Raw genomic sequence first — 22,180 nt, 5'->3', positions numbered from 1 at the left:
TCCACCGCAGACAGATTATTATTGTAACAAAATTAGTAATTTTTCTGACGCACACCATGAAAACTTCAGCTTGCTCGCTGCAACTGCAGTAATGAGCCTAGTACAAGGACACAAAAGTTTCTATTTAAAAAAAAAAGGCAATGTCATTCACTCTTCGGTTATGAAATTAATACTTTTACCTTTGAAAAACAAAATGGTCGAATTCACGTAACCCGCACACAGAGCAAGTGTTTATTAATCCGATTCGTCTATACAGTTACTTACACACAGTTATTGACATCCGTAATGGTAAGGCGGAATTATTTAGTATTAGTATATTTAAATTTATTCACTTATCCGACGCTTTTCTACAAGCAATGTTCATAATCTCAGAGGAAAATACAAAGACTCTGATTCATTCTTTTGAAAGAGTGAGTTACATCAACAGAAGGAGAGATTGGATGCAGACACGTGGGTTCTAGACAGTCAATAATTTCTAGTTTCAGGGAATCGAGCCTGATCCTTTCGGGATTCATCACTTTCGGGAAACCTCGTGAAGAAATGTGTAGTTTTCATCGTTTCTATCTCCAATAACCCCTTCCCTCGACATTAACTCAACCCATTCTGCATTGGTGTGTTTCATGAATAACATTTCATTAATAACCCTTCGATCACGCATTAGCGGAAGCATATTATAATTGTAACAATGCGTCTGAGCAAACGGCTGTATGATTTGATCATTTTTCATGTTCCATCGAACATGCACTGTTCCCATTGGCTTAACGCGGAGGTTCGGCACCATCTCGCCCCGGATCAGAAGAAGAGGGTCTGCATTTTTAAAGACGCCGCACTAGTTTAGCAAGGTGTCGGCAAGCATGTTGCTTCCCGTGCGAGCCAAATGATCTACAAAGTATTAATTTACACTAGTTGTAATGTAAAGTTCATTTTAAACGCGCAAAACTATTAAAACGGTGACACAATAACGTGTACGATACTGGCGGGAATAGCAAGAGAACTCAGTGTAGTTACACCCATTTCAGAGGGGACACGCCTGGCTTGTTTTTGAACATAGGGGGAGACGCCCACCTCACCCTTTTGTTACGCTTGGATATGAAAATAATTTGATCCAAGTTATGACTTTAGTACAAGGAGAAATGTAATTCGGCCATAGTCCAGTGTTTCATACAGGATCTGCTTCAGATTGGGAGAAGGATGTGTCCGTCAGTGACGATGGTGCCACTGACTGCATCACAGCCGACTGACCAGGTGAACCCGGACATCTGCACACAGGTGTTTACACCAGACTCATTCTCAGTATGTATTGGGGAAAATAAATATAGTTTCAACAGGACTGTTGACACTAACAAAGCGTGAATAGTTGCCCCACTAATAGGACTCATTAAAAAGTAACGATCACAAATTGATTCATTTGAGACCTTACACATAATTAAAAAGGTGTGCCAGTTGAAAGTGGAAACTGCCAGTTATTTGTTCGAATACAGTTTGAATGCTTCGTTTTTATTTGCCAAACTTCTGTCACCAGCACCGCTTCCCGATATTATGCCCCCTCGCGTTCGACTCCATAAAGTTTTTCAAGTTGGGTCTCAGCAATTCAACACTTTCACTTCGGACAGTAATATTTTGTCACACATATTTTCTTCAGGGGGGGGGTGAAAGTCTTTCGGGGAAAACGTACTGACCCACTGGTTATTTTAAAAGAGCCCCTGCAGTGTGCGTGGCTTTAACAGTCTCCCTGCCTTCTTCACCCGCGCGTGCCATGCTTGCGGTAGTTTCCTCGGGGCCGTCCGCGTGCAGCCGCCGCCGTGTGCAGGAGCGGCGCTGCCCCGCCGGCCCCTGGCGTCATGGCGAGGAAACCCCGTTGACAAGGCACTGCTTTTTCATGACGGTGAGTTCCCCTTTGAGTGTATTATAATTTTGTGATAAAAATTTCAAGGAAAAAAACACACACAACCTCCTTCCTCCCCTTCCTTCGGGGAGGGAAGAGAGCGAGAGAGGGAAAAATCTATCTGCGAGCAAAAAAAGGAGAGGGAGAAAAAAAATATATAGCTAGCTATAAGTGAGAGAGGGAGAGGAGGAGGAGAAGGAGGAGGGGGGAGCAAATTAAAAGTTGCCAAATGGAGATATTAGGTTTCAAGAAGAGGGGTGAGACGAAAGCAAGGGCTTGCCTCTTCTTAACCGTCTTCATGTTATGCAAATTCAAATAAATATTTATAGATTGGCATTATCTAAGTCTTTGGATGCGAGAAACAGAAAGACTTCCATATAAATGAGGGGAAAGATCATCTCACATTGGGTCGGTCAGGGCCACACGCCGGACGACAGCGGCGGCGACCGGGCAAACGAACCGCTTTGAAATGGACGCCAAGATGCCTCCGCACAGAACCGCGCAGTTTCCAGGGTTTTAATTGTGGCTAACAAAAAAAAACAACAACGAAAAAAAGAAAACGGCACTCAGCCTTTCTCAGCACAGCGAAAGCGAGGCGACGAAACGCCAAGAAAAGAGGATCGATTCGCGGAAAGAGCGAGTGAGGACGGCAAAGAAAGGCGTTTTGTCCTAGTGAACGGACCTCCATTATCCGTCATTTCGCTCTATTTTCGGACTTGAAGCGCGCCTTTACGCCTGAGAAAGGCGGGGAGGATAATGGGTTTCAGTGCAGCAGACCGAGCAGCGCCGGGCACGTTGGCCACAGTGAGATAACACTGAGGCAAAGCAGAACTGAGCAGCAGTAGCAACAACAACACAATATTTAAGTGACTCCGTGCGATTGAACTGGCTTGAATTTAGTTTTTCGGTGTTACGTGTGTTTTCCGCCCCCTCCCCCATCGCCGTCTGGGGTGAAGTTCCGTGAAAAAACGAAATAAGATTTTCTACGTATTTTTAATCTGCTTCCTTGTTAATTTTGCCCGCAGCCGAGAAGCTGGTTTGCGTTTTGATGTTTATCAATCACCGCGTAAACACGTTTACACACATTTAATCGTTTAAAAATGGAATTTGACTCCTCCTGCTGCCTGTGTCTGTTTCTGGCTTCATGTAACAAAAGTCTTTTCGGTGAAACTGGCGTTTTTCCATGACATCTCTTCATTTCTACGTGTGGTGCAAGTACAGCACTGACTGTTTTGATGTCTGTAAAGTAAACTGTGTATTTTATGCGAATAAAAGGGTAAAATGTGTTTGTTTGGGTTATTATTTTGAATAATTGAAGCAGGTAGCGAGGCACACAGCAACAAGATGAACGCGAAGCTTGGTAGTCATTTCTAAGGAAAAGCTGCATTAAATTTATTTATAGAATTATCAATTACGGTAGAGATTAATTGATGTCACAAATCTGCATTTTAATTTAAAGGACAACATATTATCTTGTTAGCAAAAAGCTAACATTTTAATCTGACGTTTTTACACTGCGAAGCCGGGCCTTGTCATTTTTATTTAAAAAGAGGGGGAAAAAAAGGACAATATCCTAGGTGGCATGTTACTTATACTGAACATAAACTGAATTTATAGTAAAATTTATCTGTTTTCTCACTGTGGAGTTTGTTCGCTGGCATGCAGCCCAAACGAGTGGCGCAGCAGCCGTACTTGTTCGTAAACCGCCATTTTGACTCGTTTCTTCGTCAAGAGTTTCTGCCGTTTACTGACATTAGCAGAAATATTTTACATATATTCTAAATATATCCACAAAAATAGGGATATTACATTTTGTAAATCGGCCCCAAACTAACTATATTCGGACATATATTGCAATTCTTACTGTACTGTATCTGTAGATATATTCTGTATGTTATTTTGAATGTTTACTTGTAATACTTTTAAAGATCATTCTAAAATTCTTCTCTCTAGGTATTTTTTTTGCGTAAACACAGACCTTTTACTGTACGGTCATGTTTAGAAATTCGGATTACACCACACTATGGTGCCCGAAGCTGTAAAATACACAATGTGTATGTAAAGTGACACCTTAGTGTTGGTACCTTCTTCACCAGTTACTGCTCATGGACTTTCAGCTCTTAAACCTGTATTTAAAAACCTTTACTGGTTCCTGCACTGTGCATAATTGTTTAAAAAATATATATATATATATATATATAATATATATATAGTCCATTAGACAAGCAGTTCCTGCATTTTATTTTGAATACATTTGGCCCTGAAATACTCCTGTAGTTTCAGCCCAAACTGCCAGATCTTATTTTTTCCCTCTTTTCTGTCATTTAGTTTCAGTTTCAACATCAACTAAATTCAAAATAGTAATATTAGACACCTTACTTGCTATATTAGACAGCTGTTCTACATGACTGTCCAAATTGTTTGAGTTTTTCACTCCTAAACATTTCATTTGCTGTATGACAAGGGCTGGCAGCCATTTTTTTTCCTCTACTATTCCTGCAGTTGACACTATTGGGGGGGTGGGGGGAAATCTACATAAATTTATTTCAGGACACTAATGACATTCCAAGTCAAATATATACACAACACCTTAACTTGACAGAAGCAGAAAATTTGATGGTGGCACAGCATGTAGCGCTGTTGCCTCAGCTTTTGGGATGTTCAGGTGTAGGTTCATATAGGTTTCAAACTGTGGAGATAGCAAGGGTTTCCTCTCGGTGTTCTGGTTTCTTCCCATGTTCAAAAGACATGAGGTTCAGGGGAACTGGCAATATGCCTGTATTGTGTGAATGAGTGAGTGTGTGTGGCTATCTTCTGATGGACTGGCAACCTGTCCAGGGTGTATCAACATCTCATGCCCAGTGATTCTGGGATAGGCTCCTGACCAGGTCAAGATGTTAGCGAGAGAATGACTAAGCGTTGATAGGTTTGTAGTTGGAGTCCATCATCTTCAACGTTGACATTTAGCTTTGCGCTAAGCTATCATGTGGCAGCACTATTGAACATGGGCATCTTGTCGTGGAAAGTTAATGTTTTTTCAACTCTGTGGACAAGTATTCTGATGAACAAGCTTGGTGATGTATACTCATCCAACAATGCAAAAATTTGTGGAAATAGTTATGACAGTTCGGTATATACCTATACCAAACTTCATCAAGTTGGCTGCACATTTTAATAAAATGGCCAGTTGTGGTCAATGGCAAATGGGTTACCAGCACCTCTATATGTTTGTTAGGATATTCTGGTTTATTGGTGAAATGACTGTATTTACATAATAGTAAAGGTTTCAGCATGACCAAAGATGTTTCTGTGAGAGAATATTTCTAGGTCCTGAAGCTATTATCCAGTTCCTATGTAACTATAACTGGCTCTCTGGTATTTTTTGTTGTAACATTGAGCTGTACACCACTTTATTATATTGTTATTCTTTGATTAAATAGAAAGTAGTGGAACATTTTAATTATTCACATGTTCTTTCTGAACCCTTGTTCTATATCCAATTTTTTGAGTTTTGGTTGTTTTTTTTTTTTTTTTTTTTTCTTTTTTCTAATTAATGTACAGTCTTGACTTGTATTGTATCTCTGTTAAAGGTACTAAAGATATTGAACTTAGTGGTAAATGAGCCCTTTCAGAATGTGGGACAGAAAATAGTGTAGTACTTAGATCTACCACCTTGCACTTGAAGGACCCAGGTTCAGATCCCACTTTTGGCTGATCTGTGACTTTCATCTATGGTGTCATTGCATTCTGGTACACTCATTCGACCGTTGTCCAGCATCTTTCCATTGTCTCGGCACAGGAGCTCAAAGGTGTTAAATGACCAACCCCTTGGTCGCCATTATACATCTGAGAGCCTCTGTGAGTTTTTTTTCATCTATGTCACACAATTATGACAAACATGAACACTGGGAATGATTACCTGTTTTTTCCTTTGAACCACTTCTATATGCAGTTGTCATGGATGATGAAGATGATCGGCGTCTTCTAGATATTATAGGGTGAGATGTTTTTTTTTTTTTCTTCATTTGCTTTTACAGTGAAATCTTCCATGCTTCCTGCTGAAACTGTCTTAGAGGTCTTGTTTCAGGGATTGATGTTTAGATGTAAACAGGGTCCAGATTAATCCCAGTTTTGTCACTTCTACCTGTTCTCTTATCTGCCAGTTCCTCCTTCAGCCTGGGGCTACTCATTTCAGATTCTGTGTTAATTTTCTTATTTGTGTCCTACAGAGATGTGCAAGCACTGAATGATTATCTTCATGGCTCCAGCAACAAATCGGTAAGCGTTTGTTTTAAGCCTTGTGTTAATTTTCTAAACTGACAGAAGTCATGCAAGCTTTATTGTTGCTGTTGATGGTACATAATAGTTCAGTGTGTTCTTGGACATATTTTAAAGTGATGTATCGTAATACATGCTGCTCAGATGGCTTGTAAAGAACTCCGCCTCTAACTGAAAACTAACCTGCATATTTTGATTAATGCTTGATTCGTTCCAGTTTTTTCAAGTGAGGTGACATACTATCCAAATACTTTTTATTAAAACAATTAAAAGCTGAATTTGAGTTAAACTCAGAGCAAATTGCATCTTCCTTAGCTCGATTGTGCTTCTTTTTTGCATTTTGCTTTTGTAGATCAATGAAGATGATGTGACAAATGCAACCTTTGGTTCTGCCAGCTTTTTTACCAGCAACACTGTAAGGGTCATATTCCGTTCTCCCTACTACTGAAACCTATGGTGTTTTGTTACACAATTTTCTGTTGTGGTTACTTCTGCCTCTTACTTTGTAGGATGACCCCATCTCCATTTTGAATGATGGCACTAACCATTTGGGTGATATGGAAGGGGCAGTGCTCCAGCTTCCCAGTAGCCTCCAGTTCATTGAGGAAGAGCTGGGTGGAGCTTCGCCCTCGGGGATGGAGCTGGGAGAGGAACAGCCATTTGATATCCTCCAAAAGTCTCTGCAGGAAGCAGATATTACAGAGCAGACCCTGGCTCAGGAGGCGCTACTAGAAGCTACACCATCGTCTCTGTCTTTTCCCCCGCAGCTAGTCTCTGGTGGTACTGAGGTGTCCCAGTTGCCTGTGCTGCAGACCCAGGGCTGTGCACAGTTCCCTGGAGTTCAGAACCAAGGTTTTATTCGGCAGATCCCACCCCCTCCTCTGCAGAATGGCTCCTCTGGACACATCCAGCTGCTGGGATCCTTCAATGGTCCCACCCCCATGATGACCATAAACAGCATAGAGAGACCTCAGATCCTACTTCGGCCAGGGGAAGCTGCTTCGCCTGGTCTGGGAGGAGGTGTGCTTATGCAGAGACCAACATGTACATCTGGGGCAACACAGGCTTCTATGTTCAACCCCACTGCAGGGGGACAAATGTCCATGCCTTTCAAGGGCTCCAGAACACCCATCCCCCTGCAGAACATCATCATTCAGAGAGGCACTTCCCCACAGATGTTTGTCAAACCCATCCAGCCCAAGCCCCTTCAGGTGGGGGGGCAGGCTGTATACAACATCAGTAGCCTAAGTCTGCAGCCACAAAGTGTAACCCCAACCAACTCTGGCCAGGCCCCCCAGCAGATGACTGTTAATGTTGTGAATCAGACTGGCCTTCACAAGATAGCCTCTGGCCCCCAAGTACCCAATCACTCTAACAGCATCATGATCCACTCAGCCTTAGGAGAGCAGCAGCAGCAGATGAACATGCTTTCAGGGCAGTACCTGTGTCCTTCCTCACTCAATATTACTCCTGGTACAACCACACACGGTGTCCAGACACTAAATGGGCAAGTGTTGCAAGCACAGGTCCAAGGCACCGCTGACCAGACCTTTGTCACTCGTTCTGCCACTAGCACCTATTCTGGGGCTTTCCTGACCAATCAGGGGACAGCTGTGCAATTGATTGCTGGACAGAACTTTGCCACAGCAGGACACTTGGTTGTAAACCAGGGAATTATGAGTGGTCAGATTGGACAGACCTCTCCTTCTGCGGTTCAGGTGTCCCAGTCTGCTGCAAAACCCCCGCCTACTTTTGTCACCAGCACCCCTCTTGGTCCCAACCCTGTTCCGGATGCACAGATCCAGGCTCGCTACACAGTGGTCAACTCCGTGGACTCCAGCCACATTGGTTACACAGCACAATTACAAGGAGCCAAAGGAGGTGGGGCTGCAGGCCTCCAGAACCTCCAACAGAGACAGCACATCGCAGCAGCCCGACAGCCAGATACTTCGCACCTGGGAGCTCAAGGGCTGCTCCAGCTCCAGCTCCAACCTGAGACACAGTTGTCTCTGCAGAGTCAGGTGAGTTACCACTGATTCAGTTAGTTACATTTCTTTAGACTAGCAGTTCTCTCAAAACTCCTTATGGACCCACAGCTGTTCTGAATATCTCCTTTTCCATTACCATGGATCACAAGGTTAAGTGAGTGATTATTAAGTCCTCTGTTATTGCAGTGAGGTATGCTTATGGTATAAAACTTGTATATGGAATCTGTAGGGGTCTCCAGGGAAAGGACCGAGAAGCAGCATTTTAAACTGTTCCATGTTTCACTTGAAGCACTCGTCAGCAATGTACGTGACATGCAGATTCATATTGAGCTTACTCTTGTATTCCTTACTGGGTTTTATCTTTTTCCTCCCAGGATTCAAAGACTTTTTCATCTACCGCTAATGTACAGGATGGGCTGAGGCAACCACAGCTGGCAAACCTGCTTGGCAACAAGGGTAGGCTCTTCTAAAGCTGAAAATGTAGGTGTATAATAGCACGTGTATGTATTGTGCCTTTGTAGATGGCTGTACTGTATGTCTGCAGTTTGTCAGCATTATGTTTGTTGCATTCGAATCCAGATCACACCTGAATTGCAGTTTAAAATCTACTCTTAAACATTTTTTTTCAGTTTTAAAAGCAACACAAGCCCTAGAAACAGTTGTGTATCAACCTGACCAGGTGCCATCTGTCCTCTCTGCAAACAAACAGGTGAGTGCATCAGTGTGAAAAGCTACACTATTTAACAAGCAAGGGTACAAAAGATGACTAAATTTAGTTATCCTGGTCTTTTCTGTACAGCTCACCACACTAAAGAGACCTGCTCCTCAACAACTGACTAAAGGAGGCATGTAAGTATCTGTTTTGTGCCTTACTATCTCTTCACACCCTTCTCTGCCCACCTCATCTGCTGGCTTTTTGTCCCCTGTCATGCTTTTTATATAAGCATGAAACTGGCACACAGGTGCTGTCTCTCTTCCAAATTTTAGCTGATTGTAACCCTGTTTTACTCATTCTGACTCTAACTTTGTTACACAGATAAAAGTCAAGTTTTTCTGATCTCCCTCGTTGTATATTGGTGGTATTCTTCTACACGCAGGGAGAGAAACTCCTACTAGGATGCAGGCTGATTCTGAATCCTCTGCTTCTCGCTGAATGTCACTGTTTGACTGTGATGTATTGCAGGATCCTCCAACAGCTCCGGCGAGATCAGGCCAGGGCCCTGGTGTCAGATCGGTCTCCCTTCTCCTCTTTTGGGGATGCAGTCCAAAGGCTGTTGCCCTACCACGTGTTTCAGGGGGTTTTGCCTTCTAGCAATGACCTCAGGAAAGGTATCTTCTCGTGCTTCTCCCTTCTGATGAACCTGAGATCCCTGAAGAAAATGTAAACATCAGTGGTTCTTCTTTCCCTTTGCAGTCGATGTGGAGTTCGAGGAGGTAGCCTCGCAGGTCTTGAAGCGGACCCAGTCCATGCTGAACAAATACCAGCGCCTGCTGTTGGTTGAGGCTGAAGTAAGTCCTGCTCTGTAACACATTAACATCACGCAGAACACACAGCTGATCGAACAATAGAATAGCCTAAGAAGACAATAACTTGAAAGCCTGAGGCCACGTGTTCAGAGTGGTTTCTGGCATTGACACTTTTTTTGCTTTTTCTGAGCCACTGGAAGGGTGTCAGGTACAAATGCAAAGAAAAAAAATTACCTTTCGGTTACCCCTCCTTGTCACTTTAGCACCCATGGTAGTGATATAAATGTTCACTAAGCATTATGTTAGTATAAATCAATGACTACTAATTCTGCAAAGTCATTTGCTGTTTACTGCAATGTTGAATGAATGATTGAATCAATGTAATGTAAGTATTTTTTTGGCTTGCTGCTTCTTGTTTTTTGGACAATTATTTTTATCTGTACTTTTATTGTTTAATAACACAGATCTCTGACTGAAGCCCATGTCTGTATGCATACCCCTTAATTGAAAATTACAGTTGTTTCCAGGTGATTTTTAGCAAACTGATTGAAGATTTCATTTAAACCTATTTTTTTCCCCCTGTGAACTTGATTTTATTTCTGTACGAGACTGCATAAGGTTTCTTGCATAGAGCTGTTAACCAAGTCTGTTGTCTGTTATGGTTTTTCTCCAGCGACCTTGTTTGTCATCGGAAATAGTGATGATTGACAGGACGTTCAACCAGGAAGAGCGGCGCTGTTTGACACAGGAAAAGCGGCTGGCACTTGTAGATCCAGGTATGTCAAGCAGAGCGCAAGAGTGATACTGGAGATTCAGCTCACATCGATATGCCCACGTGAGAAAAATAAGAATACCTGTCTGGTAGTCATTTTAGGAAAGTCCTGCCTGACAAGTAGGACACCCACCCACTTTCCTGCTTTTTATTGTGCAGCACTCTGTGTCACTCTGCTAAGAAAGGTGCTGTATAAAATTATGCTGAAGGTATTTGAAAAAGGAAGTAAAACCAAAAGAAAACAAGCAAACCTGTATACTCCTGTTCAGAAGTATATCTTGAAATAGGTTTGTTGAATGGAATTTTTGTGTGAAGTAGTAAGGAGTTTGGAGTTTCTTTTTTGACAAGCCTAGACCTAGAGTTCAAACGCGTACGTGGTGCTGGTTCGAAAGGGACCAGTGGGGCAGCGTGTGAGGGCCCACTCCTTGTTAACAGCGGAATCCAAATACTAGATTAATGAGGCAGTAGATTGACTGCTGATTAAGGAGTGAAGAGATGTTGGGCTCCCGCTAAGTTGTGCTTTGATACTGACTAAATGCATCAGTCTGGAAACTTGTAATGAGATGTCCTTTTCGAGGGCTTGCGTTCTTAGATGGTTCCTGACTTGATGCTCTGTATGTTTACCATGCACATTTGTTAGAACGTTTGTTAATATATTCAGGTCAATACAGGAACAATGCGCAATACAGGAACTGCAAGTAAACTATGAACATTTAACTTGTTTGTAATTCTTCACGGTGAGACTGTTCACATATTCTGGATATGACATGGTATGTACGTACATTGCAACTGATCTGTAAATGAGGTGAGAGTATTTCCTGTTGCAGAGGGTTACCTGGAGGACTTCTGTTGTCCGCCAAAGCCAAGGCAGACAGTCTGGAGACAGGAGCAGCTTGGGGGTCCTGCTGAGACAACTCATACAGCCAGCAGTACTCACCTCTCAGAGGATCACCCAGATGTTTCCAGAGGAGAATGTGGTCATGATGATGCATCATGTAAGGGAAGTGGTGAAGATAGGGTGGCAAAGATCCATTTGGACCCTTCCAGCAGGACCGATCCACAACTTGGCTGCAAGGACCCTAACAGTGAAGCAGGGGTGTCCATCAACACCCACTTGGAGACTGCCATCAAGAGCATTCTGGACCCAAAAAAGACCCAGAGGTGCTCACTGAGTGTTGTCGTCAACAGGAACAGTGACGGCAGCCCGCACCCGACACAGACCCCGCATCTGAATGCCCAGAGCCTGCTGAAGCCTCATGCTGCAGAGCCCAAACATGAGGCAGTGGCTGACACAGACTCTGTTCTGGAGGCAGCTGTCAATAGCATTTTAGAGTGTTAGTTGGTGCCATGATTTTTATTTTATTTTATTTTTTTTTTTTTAAAAAAAAAAAAAAAAAAAAAAACTCTCTTCCCCAGTACTTGTCATTCATTATTTATCTATCCTTCACATAACTGTTGTCAGCTCTCTGCCTGATGGTGTCTGTAGGTGGGTCTTGCCTTCCTCTTGTTGCTGTTTAACAATTTGTTGCCTGAATTGTATAACATGACACCTCATCCAGGACTTTGTGTGCACAACTGTTGAGTGTCCAGCCATTTTTGTGTTGGTGTCGTCAGGTGCCAACACACGCCACCCTTCCAGTGGCTGAAAAAGGTGGTAATCCGTCTCTTTTTGATTCTGTCTGTTTAGTCCTATCTGACAAAAAGCCTGCCTAACACTGAAGTGAACCACACCCAGGAGAATTCTGGCTAAAATGTCATTTTCAGTAATACTTCTTGTATTGTTGATGTTAGTACTTTTCACTTTTGTGAGTTGTTAGTTTTTTTTATTTTTAAAATAACTTTTTTTTTTTTTTTTTTTGTACCTTAAAGGTATGCCACCCCAAACTAAGACAAGCGCATTTTTACTGGGGTAAATAAGCTCTCAGATTGAGGTGTGATATTTCCACATTCATGTTAATGTATTGTCTTTTTGTTTTATTTTCCTTCATTTTGAATGAGTTTGTGATTTTTGATAGTTGGTTGTGTATGCAGCCCTAACTCTGGAGGTTGTTTTTGCCCTTGTTTGCTTTTAAATGTGTCCTGTAGCAGTCTCAGATATTGCTTGAAAGACGCAACTTTTTGTCCAATGTCGTGATCCTGTTAAGTGACCTGCTCCTCTGTCACTTATCATTGCAGCAGGGCTTTCGGTATACTCTGCTGTAGTGGACACTCAAGAGTTGAGTGGATATAGTATCAGATGTGAACCCAGCACATTCACTACCTTTAGCTGCCCATGGGTGTGTCGCTGTAATGCGGAAAACAGATGTACAATCCTTAAGGCATTTATACAACACTCACCACTGTATTCCAATTCCTGCACAAGGTCGTCATCTCAGAACTGCAAGCATTGTGCTTTCAGCTAATGTGATGGCAGAACTTGAAGAATTGATGTGAACTGAAGAGTTACCAAGTAATGTGATTTTCTGAACAAATTTTTTTTACTGTGTACTTTTTTGCTGTTGGGAATAGCTGGGTTTTATTACTGCACAGCTATGTTAAGCACTGTAACACAAAGAGTTAATTCCACTCAGTACCTGGCCTGGCTTCATGAACTGAGCAGAACCAGCATGTATTGAGGTCGGAAATTGTTCTTCAATTGTACTTTAGTGCCACTAAACCATGATATTCATTTCGTGGGGTCCTCTTGATTCAGAAAAGATGTCGCTGCAAGTGATCCTTACTAAAATGAAATCCTGTCTGGTTTGCAAACACGGCATCGTCTAACTTACATTTCTGCGCTGTGAACCAATGAGCTGTGAGGTCCCTTCTCAGGATGTCGGGTCAGTTTCTGTCAAAGTTTGTTTCGGAGGAGGAAAAAATGCTTCCTTTTTTACCAAGAAAAGAGACTGAAATACAACTACTGCATTTCTGGTATGCGGTTTCTCGGAAGAGGAGGGTTGGGCATCTTTAAAGTTCTGTGTCAGGGCTTTGATCCAAATGTATGGGTAGGGAGGGAGCTGTGCATCAGAACACAACCGAGTGCGTAACTGCAAACGCATGTTGACACGCTCTACAGATTGGTGATATGGGTGATTTAAAGTACATCAGTTCAGAGATATATGCTGCCAGCAATGAATACTGATGTATCAGAGTAACACTGGGTTTGGAGATGTGTGGATATGTGTTCAAAGAGCTCCCCGAGTGGTTGGATGGAAACACTTTGTAGAGCTGACCGTCAGATTGGATGTAGATAGAATTACAATTTACAGCTGACCTAGACAGCAGATTGTATGTTGTGAATTTATGTGTGTGAGTGTGTGTATGTGCGTGTTTGTTTGTGTGTACTATACATTTTATAAGTATCTGATTTAAATATTTTACTTATTAGGTGAAATCCAGATAAATGCCTTTCTCAATCCAACCAAAATGATGGAAGGGGAAACTAATTGTGACTGCACTCTGCAAACAAGAGCTAAAATAATAATAAAACCCGAAGGCCCATGTTTTGCAGGGCTTCCTTGCCTTAGGAGAGAACATGTGAAACACTGATCATTTTACTGTCATTGTTTTGCTGCTTTTTTGCTGTCTGTTGAATGAGCGTGGCCTTATGAGACTTTGTTCTGTGATGTGATGTTTTCCAGTCTCCTCACTGATCTGCCGTCATTTCACTTTATTTTTATATATCATTTGTGTGGTATCAGTCTCACACAAAACTTGATTTGTATAGTTTTGTTTTGTATAAACATTGAGGGGGGGTAAAACAGAACAAAAATATTTATAATTTTTTTGTAAAAAAAAAAAAAAGAAAAATGGTTATTTTTTATTGTCTACTGTTAAAGGAAAAAAAAGTTATGACATATTGTCCTGATTTTTACATTTGTTTTGTGTGGATGTAAAACAACTACATGTACAAAAGGAAAAAAAAGACAGATTAAAATCATTTTCAAATCCAGCCAAAGAGTTGTAGAAACCTGTGTCATCTGTGTTTGTGCTCCTGCGGACAGTGTCTTTGATGGACCTCTATGCTGCGTAGAGGCCTTGACATCTACTGTGCAGTTCTTGAAAATGTTCCTATTGCTTCTTGTTGCCAGCTGTGTTGTGGCAATAAAAGAGGAGAAAAAAATAAACATGCCCTATGCTCACATAATTTGCACAAAGTGGAGGTTGTAGGTGCCTTTGTTGCTGTCGCTCCCAGCACATTGGGTTAGGGTTAGCCATGGCAGTGTGTGGTGTCAGTAGCAACACAGTGAGGTGGTCACTGGGAATGGCCTCCTCACCAGTTTCAGCTGATCCCAGGTGACGATCAACTGCAAGTGCAAGTGACCGACGTCTAATTTAAGCTTTCTACCCTTTTATTTTGTTTTCCTACACGTGTTTGGAATTTCATCGTTACTCATGGGTGGAACGGTTGCGCAGCAAGTAGCGCTGTTGTCTCACAGCACCTGGGTGGTGTGAGAGGACGTGGGTTCGATCCCCACTCAGTCTGTGTGGAGTTTACATGTTCTCCCTGTGTCTGTGTGGGTTTCCTCTGGGTGCTCTGGTTTCCTCCCACACTCAACAGACATGCTGTTCAGGTTCATCCATAGTGTGTGAGTGACAGACAGAGAGTGTGTGTTCCACTGATGTATGGATGAGTGACCCAGTGTAAGTAGTGTATCTAGCAGTGTAAGTCACCACGGTGAATAAGGTGAGTGGGCTGACAACACTACATAGAGTTCATTGGAGGTTCACTGGGAGAAACGTGTCTGCTAAATGTAGTGGAACTCTAACTTGTCTCTTTTGTCATTTAATGTATTATTATTTATTTACTTTTGGTATAATTGTGCACCTTGTTTTGTGCCATATGTTAAGTTGCTGTTGGTGTGAATTTCCCTGCAGGGAATAATAAAATACCAGTCCTGTCCCATTACCAACTACTTACTCCTAGTGATGTAGTTTAGATTCTTACTGCCACCTTGTGGCTGATTTATGAAAGTACACGGGTCAAAACAAAGAGAACTTTACATTCGCTTAGTGGACACTTTTCACCAAAGCAACTTACAATGTTAATCTATCCACAGTTATTTATTAGGGTACATACCTTGCACAAGGGTACTACAGTCGGACATAAGATTCAAACCTGTAACCACTGGGACCAAAGGCAGTGGCTCTAACCACTACACTGTTAGATGAATATGATGCCAATAGGGAATATAAGAATTAATTTACTTATAATCAACTTTTGACTAGTTTTGCAAAATTTCCAGACACCAAGGTGCACCAACATCTGCACCTGGTTACTGAAGTTCAATTCTGTACAGTACGTTTACACTTTGCTTTAGTTCTCTCCCAGACTAAATTTTGGTCCTGTGCTCCCGTAGACAAAGCCTAACATTGAGTTGAAGTGTCAAAGATCTGTCACAGTGATGCGCAAACCCAGGGACACTGTGGATTGAATAAAGCAGAATGGAAAAAAGGCTCCACATCATCTGCTTAGCTAAAAATCACCGCACTGTAACACCAACCAGTGTTACAAGTGGAGGGCTGGCATTCAATACCAGAACTAATGGAAAACCACAAACGCTTCTGTCCACAGTCACAGAGAGCAGGCGATTTGTTTGCAGGACGTGGGAGACACAGCAGTCCGATGGAAGTTGTGGCAAAACTGACCTTAAACCCAAACTGCATGATCATGACACAATACAGCCAACTGGGCCCTCCCCGTGTACAGCTGGTGACGTCCCCTGAGTTCAAACTCATAGATTTTGAATAGACTTACCTTTTATTGGCTTTTAAACGGCAGGCAACACACTGCGGACCACAGGCACATGCCAAGGAGACCATCGGGGACCTCAAGATGAGCAATGTCATTTACAGGATACAGAGCAGCCTGAGTGTCACCACGTGGTGACACAGATCAGCAGAGAACTTTCAACACCAGTCCAAGAACATCAGCTGAGAGTAAAGAGACAAGACGCACTCTTACTCATTTTGGGTCATGAAGGAGGTTCTGGGCTGATCCAGCTGTAGACAAGGTAGGGGCTTTCTGGAAGCCTGGGTCTCCTCACCAGATTCAGTCAACTGGCACGTGGATTTGGACACTGTTTATGGGTCAATGACAGGTAAGGAGCTTGTGCGGAAAACTTCTCAGCTGAGGCACATGCGATCACAGCGTCCAGGAACCTGAAAAGGTCAACGACAGGGGGTCAAGGTCAGGGGCAAACAGATCAGCCAATTGCAACCCGTTGTTCAGCTCAACGGTATCTACCCTAACTTTCTGTAGTTGCCTGTGACAAGTTCAGCTCTGGTCATGGCCTACAAGATGGAAAAGGATCTCAACACCAATATTTATAGGGTCTGATGACTCCCTACACCCCAGCAAGACTGCTACACTTTTCCACCTCCATGCTCTCTCAGAACTGCTGAATCCCTTTAAACATTCAAGAAAGGTCTCCAAACTCATCTCTATCATGTTTATGTTTATTCACTGAGGAGATGCTTTTTCTCCAGTGAACTCTGTAGTGTTATGAGCCCACACACCTTATTCACCGTGGTGACTTACACTGCTAGATACACTACTTCCACTGGGTCACTCATCCATACATCAGTGGAACACACACAGTATGGGTGACTTAGTGATAGGGTTGCCAACCGTCCAGAATACTGAAAAAGACTTGCATTCCGTATTAAAACCGTAGGGAACGCGGTTTATCCCCTATTTTAACCTTTCACACCCAGAGACATTTAAAAGTATTTATTACATATATTTACTGCATAAATAAACTTCGCATTGGCATAAAAGTGTTAAAGAAGATTAGGAAAACTTTGCAAAAATGGATGTGAAACAGAGGAGGGTTAAGGGTCAAGGGTCAAGGGGACCCCCGTCCCCGCGAGAGGGACAAGGCAGGTAGCTACTCACTAGATGACTAGATGTTATCATGGCTGCTAATAGTCCAGCTCGTAAACGGAAACTTAGAGACGTAGAAAAAAGTGTAAAAAAGAATGGGAGACGGAGAACCGATGGCTTAGCAAAGTCAGGGAGAACGAGTTTATGCGAACTGTAATTTAAACTTTGTTTGCAAGAGACATTTTTCTGTCAGACACGGTGCAGTTCGTATGCGACGTAAAACAAGATGCGTCTACGCCGGAAAAAATTTCATCGACGGAACGACCGAAGGCACAAGATCCAAAGGACAATTTCACGTTTTTTTTTTTTTTGTTGCACCATCTCAACCGATGCTGATATATTATGGTAAGCTATTGTTTTCTATTACACACGTTTTCTTTGCAGTGACTTTATTTTTCAAATATATTACAAAATGTAATCTACTGCTTAAAAATATACATTTCCAGTATAAAACTACATTTGATTTCAGTGAGTTAAAAACAAAATTCTCAGATTCAGTGACTTATAGCATTTAATAATTCGGTTAACTTTGTTTTATTACACATATTTTGTAACGACCTGCGTTACTGTTTTGGGCGGGAAAATTGTTAAATGCATTGTGGGAAAAATGTGACCTGTGGGTGTGCAACCACTGGGGTCACTTCTGGAGGAAATGATGGTGTGATCGTGTTTCTGAGTGGGTTTTCGGGGGGAAGGCTGGTTTGCGGTATAGATCCTTGAGGAAATGGATTTGTTATATTGATTTTATTGTTTCATTTATTTGATTTTTATTTTTGGCATGGTAGTTTTTTAGGCTTTATTTATTGAATAAAGATTTTAATTACCGAAAATGATGAATGGAGATAGTATTTTTTTGTCAGCTTGCACAGTGTGTGTTGCCTGACACTCTTGGGTATGCTGGTGATCCATTCTGATCTGTAGGGGGGAATTTCCTGTGTGCCTTGGGTGGGTTGGTGATCCATTCTGATCAGCTGAAAAAAAATTATTTCCTTGTGTGCGAGTGTTTTAGTAAAATGTTAGAGATGAACGGTGCCTTTGCGTCCGCTGCGCACCACAATACATTAGCTACAAAGAAATTGGGACTGTCCCTTATTTTCTTCTGCAGGGGTTGGCAACCATACTTAGTGACCTCACCCTATACAGACCCAATTCTCTCCTGATCTGCTAATGGTTCCATAAATGTGCATCACATCATTTGTTACCATCACCTTTGTGTAATGTATGCCAGAAAAAAACCTGAGTTAATGAACAAACTGACTGCACTTAAGCATGTTTCTATATCTAAAGCACTTTATCATGAAATATGCTTCATCTGTTTTAAGGAAATCTTCAGTTATCGAGGAATTTCTTTCATATCATAGACTTTGAATGAGCAGTAGAAATTATTAAAGGTTAAAGCCGTCACAGGTAGTGTAGTTGTCTTACAGTGCATGGGTAGTGTGAGAGGTTGTGGGTTTGATCCTCACTCAGTTCATGTGGAGTTTGCATGTTCTCGCAGTCTGGGTTTCCACTCAGTTTGAAGACATACTGTTGAGGTTGGTTGGTGACTCTCTGAAACAAAAAGGAAAAAAAAGTCATCCATAGCGTGAGTGAGTGAGTGAGTGGTGCGAGAGGATGTGGGTTCAATTCCCGCTCAGTCTGTGTGGAGTTTGCATGTTCTCCCCGTGTCTGCATGGGTTTCCTCTGGTTTCCTCCCACAGTCCAAAGGCACGCTGTTCACGGATAGCATGTGAGTGACAGAGAGTGTTCCACTGGTGTATGGATGAGTGACCCAGTGTAAGTAGTGTATCTAGCAGTGTAAGTCACCTTGGTCAATAAGGTGTGTGGGCTGATAACACTACATAGAGTTCATTGGAAGTTACTTTGGAGAAAAGCATCTGCTAAACGAATAAATGGCTCTTTCGCTCCCAGACACATGGGTTGTGGTTTAACAAGATGTAGGGCAGTTTAACAACAATTCTACATTAGACAGATGTAGAATGGTTTAACAAAACACTAAAAAATATAATTTGTAAATTGTTGCACACAATTGGGATAACATGTTGGACCCCTTATTATTGGCTGTGTTGAAGGTTCCTGAAGCCTCCAGGGGGTTTCCTGGGTTGAGCTGCTCAGCAGGAACCAACCTAAGGGTATTCTGGACACTGTTAAAGAAAGCAGGGAGCAGAGTTCCAGCTCCATTAAAAATTAGGTGTAATATATCATCAACTTACAAGAAAAACTGTATTTACTCAGACAGATTGCAAGGGAATATTTGCTCCAGGCTGAAGAATGTTAGGTCCAATCTTGCAATAGGCAAATGGTTCAGACTGTTTGAGTCAGAAGTTCTTGTGGTGCTTCCGATATCCCATTCTAAACTGCTTGCTAAGTGGCGAAGGCCCTTTGTGTTCATGCTGCGAGTCGGGAATGTTGACGGAAGTGAATCATACTAGTAGGGTGACTCCCATCTCCTCAATGTGCTTAAAAGACAGACGTTCATGAGTTACAGGCAGAATTTCTAGATGCTTTTGCCCCCTCTGGGATGAAAAGGTATTAGTATCAGGAAAAAGCCCACACTTGGTGCATTTTGAAGTCACTCCAGTCATCTTCTTGTTCACAATCAAAATGATGTGAAGGAGGAAATTGATAAGGATGGAGGTGAAGGTAGTAGAGTAATTGAAAAGAAAATTGATTATCCCTATATTTCTTGCACCTGAACTGGATGGTTTGGTGTATTTATGTGTTAATTACAGGAAGGTAAATGGCATCACCAAGTTCAACACATGTCCAGTCTATGAGGTCTTGGACTGTCATTGTACTGCTTGCTTTTATTCAACACTGGATTTAATAGAAGCCTAGTGGCAGATTCCTTGTCTCCAAAGTCTGAGGAGATCTTGCTCTTATTGATTCCTTTGCTGTATATAAATTTGTCACTCTTGCATTTGGACTTCAAAACGTCTCCACCACATCTTATTGGTTTATGGACAAGATCCTCCATCTTTATGTGGCTTATGCTGCTGCAAACTTAGATGACTTTATTATCTATAGCATTGACTGCAGAGGCATTTGGTACACCACAAGGATGTCTCAAAGTCGTTAATGTGGGCCAGGGTCACAGCAAAGTGTGCAGCTGGAAGGAACGACGGTTCGATATCTGGGGTTTCTCATGAGCTGGGGCACAGTCAGTTCCAAAATGGATCAAATGGTGGCCATTTCTTCACGTCCAATGCCCAAGACCAAAAAGGGTGAGGTCTTTTCTGGGATTGGCTCATTATTACCGAATGTTTGTTCCAAATTTTTCCCAACTTGCAGCTCGCTTTTGGACAGAAGTTGGAAAACCCAATTTGCTCAAGCGGATGCAGCAGCCGCAATATTCCTTGTCATTCAAATGAAGAAACCCTCTGCAGCGAACCTATTCTAGTGTGTTCTGATTTCTCTCTTCCCTTTGCACTACAAACAGATGCCAACCAGATCACCAAGGGTCATGACATTTGGCACCATGTAAATTTCAGGTGGTCGACCCGCCCGACTTCCTCTCGTGTTGTGGTGAGGCAGAATCCGCAGTGGAGCAGTGTGGCACATGAAGGGAGACCCCAAAACACAAAACCACCTGTGCCTGGTTACCATGCCTCCCTCACACATGCACCTAGTTAGTTAGAGTAAACAAACATCTACTTGTCATTGCTCCCAGGTTTAGGGTTTAAAACCATCACTTTGCAGCAAGAAGGTGCTGACATGTGATGTGACAAAGACAGAGAGCGGAGACCTTATTTCTGAAGTGTCTACTGCATGGTTGCTCTTTACTCAGGCTTTTCTCTGGACCATGTTGTGGTCCTGTGTCTTTGCAGATAAAGCCTAATACTGACTTCAACTGACCTGAGAACAGGCATTGTCCTGTGAGAAGAATCAGGGTCACAATAGCGTTCTATCGTGAAGACAAACTACACATTTCTAGGGTAACAGCAAAAAGCACAAGACAAACCATGATATACAGCCCTCAGTTTAAGAGTACAGGGCTGTAATCTGAATGATGCTCTAATTAGATAGCAGGTAACTGTTGACATATTTGGGAGTAGAACAAAAGATCCCTTATTAAAATTAAATTATTTAGATGTAGGCCATCTATCTTAAAAATGCCAGCCTTTCCCAAAAATTGCCCAAATTTTTAACATTTGTTATGTTTTTGAATTCATGCCAGGTTACTAATCGTTTAAGGAGTGTAATCTATTATATACAATGTCCTCCCTAAACCATCTTGGTAATGGACTGCTTTAGTTTAGGACTATTAATACACACACACACACACACACACACACTACTAAATGAATAAATAAATCCAAGTGTAACAGTAAATGTACTGAGTCAATTAGTGAGCTGTGTGGTGGTGGTCTGTCCTTTAGCTTTGGCAGTGACAGTAGTCACTGTGTTCAAATCTCCACTGCTGGTTTTTGGCTTCTCCCTGGCAATAGTGTGGTCTGGATGGACCGAAGCTGAATTTGACAAGATCAGATTATCTGTGGAAATCAAATCCACTTAGTATTCAGTTTATCTAATTGTTAAGTTAACATGATCCTCCAATGCACCAATTTTCCCAAACAACTTATTAAAGCAAAACATTACAATACTGCACATGACTCCTTTCCCAAACAACTCTGTATTAACTAAGCATTTTGTGAATGTGAAATTCAGTACAATATCAGCGAGCAAAAGTAAAGTATACATAGTTCCAGACAAACATAAGTGACCTCTCAAGACATGTTTAGGATGAACCTTACATTTAGAAGTGATTCTGTTTTATCGAGATATGGTGTGTGGTTCGAAAATGAGTGCTCAGTCAGGGGTGGGTTTTTGTTTGGCAGTGGAGAAGTGTGACTCGCCTAGCAGGAGTGTGTGGCAGGACGGGGGGGGAGTTGAGGAGGAAAGTCCAACACCCACTTGTGCATAAT

General features: G+C 42.1%; 1 protein-coding gene across 1 annotated transcript; it reads left to right on the top strand.

The window, feature by feature from the left end:
* Positions 1-1,788: 1,788 nt before the first annotated feature.
* Positions 1,789-12,214, top strand: LOC108942574 (BRD4-interacting chromatin-remodeling complex-associated protein-like). The gene is made up of 12 exons (XM_018765997.2): positions 1,789-1,885; positions 5,838-5,883; positions 6,115-6,163; positions 6,516-6,578; positions 6,673-8,184; positions 8,526-8,607; positions 8,781-8,860; positions 8,951-9,000; positions 9,335-9,480; positions 9,566-9,660; positions 10,292-10,394; positions 11,218-12,214. Exons 2-12 carry the CDS (start codon positions 5,843-5,845, stop codon positions 11,727-11,729), a joined length of 2,733 nt encoding a protein of 910 aa, XP_018621513.1. The 5' UTR covers positions 1,789-1,885; positions 5,838-5,842; the 3' UTR covers positions 11,730-12,214.
* The last annotated feature ends 9,966 nt before the right edge of the window (positions 12,215-22,180 follow it).

The sequence above is a fragment of the Scleropages formosus genome, chromosome 8 (assembly GCF_900964775.1).
Source record: "Scleropages formosus chromosome 8, fSclFor1.1, whole genome shotgun sequence".
In the NCBI taxonomy this organism is placed as follows: Eukaryota; Metazoa; Chordata; class Actinopteri; order Osteoglossiformes; family Osteoglossidae; genus Scleropages; species Scleropages formosus.
The sequence above is the reverse complement of the archived record's forward strand: the minus strand, read 5'-3'. Positions and strand labels throughout refer to the sequence as shown.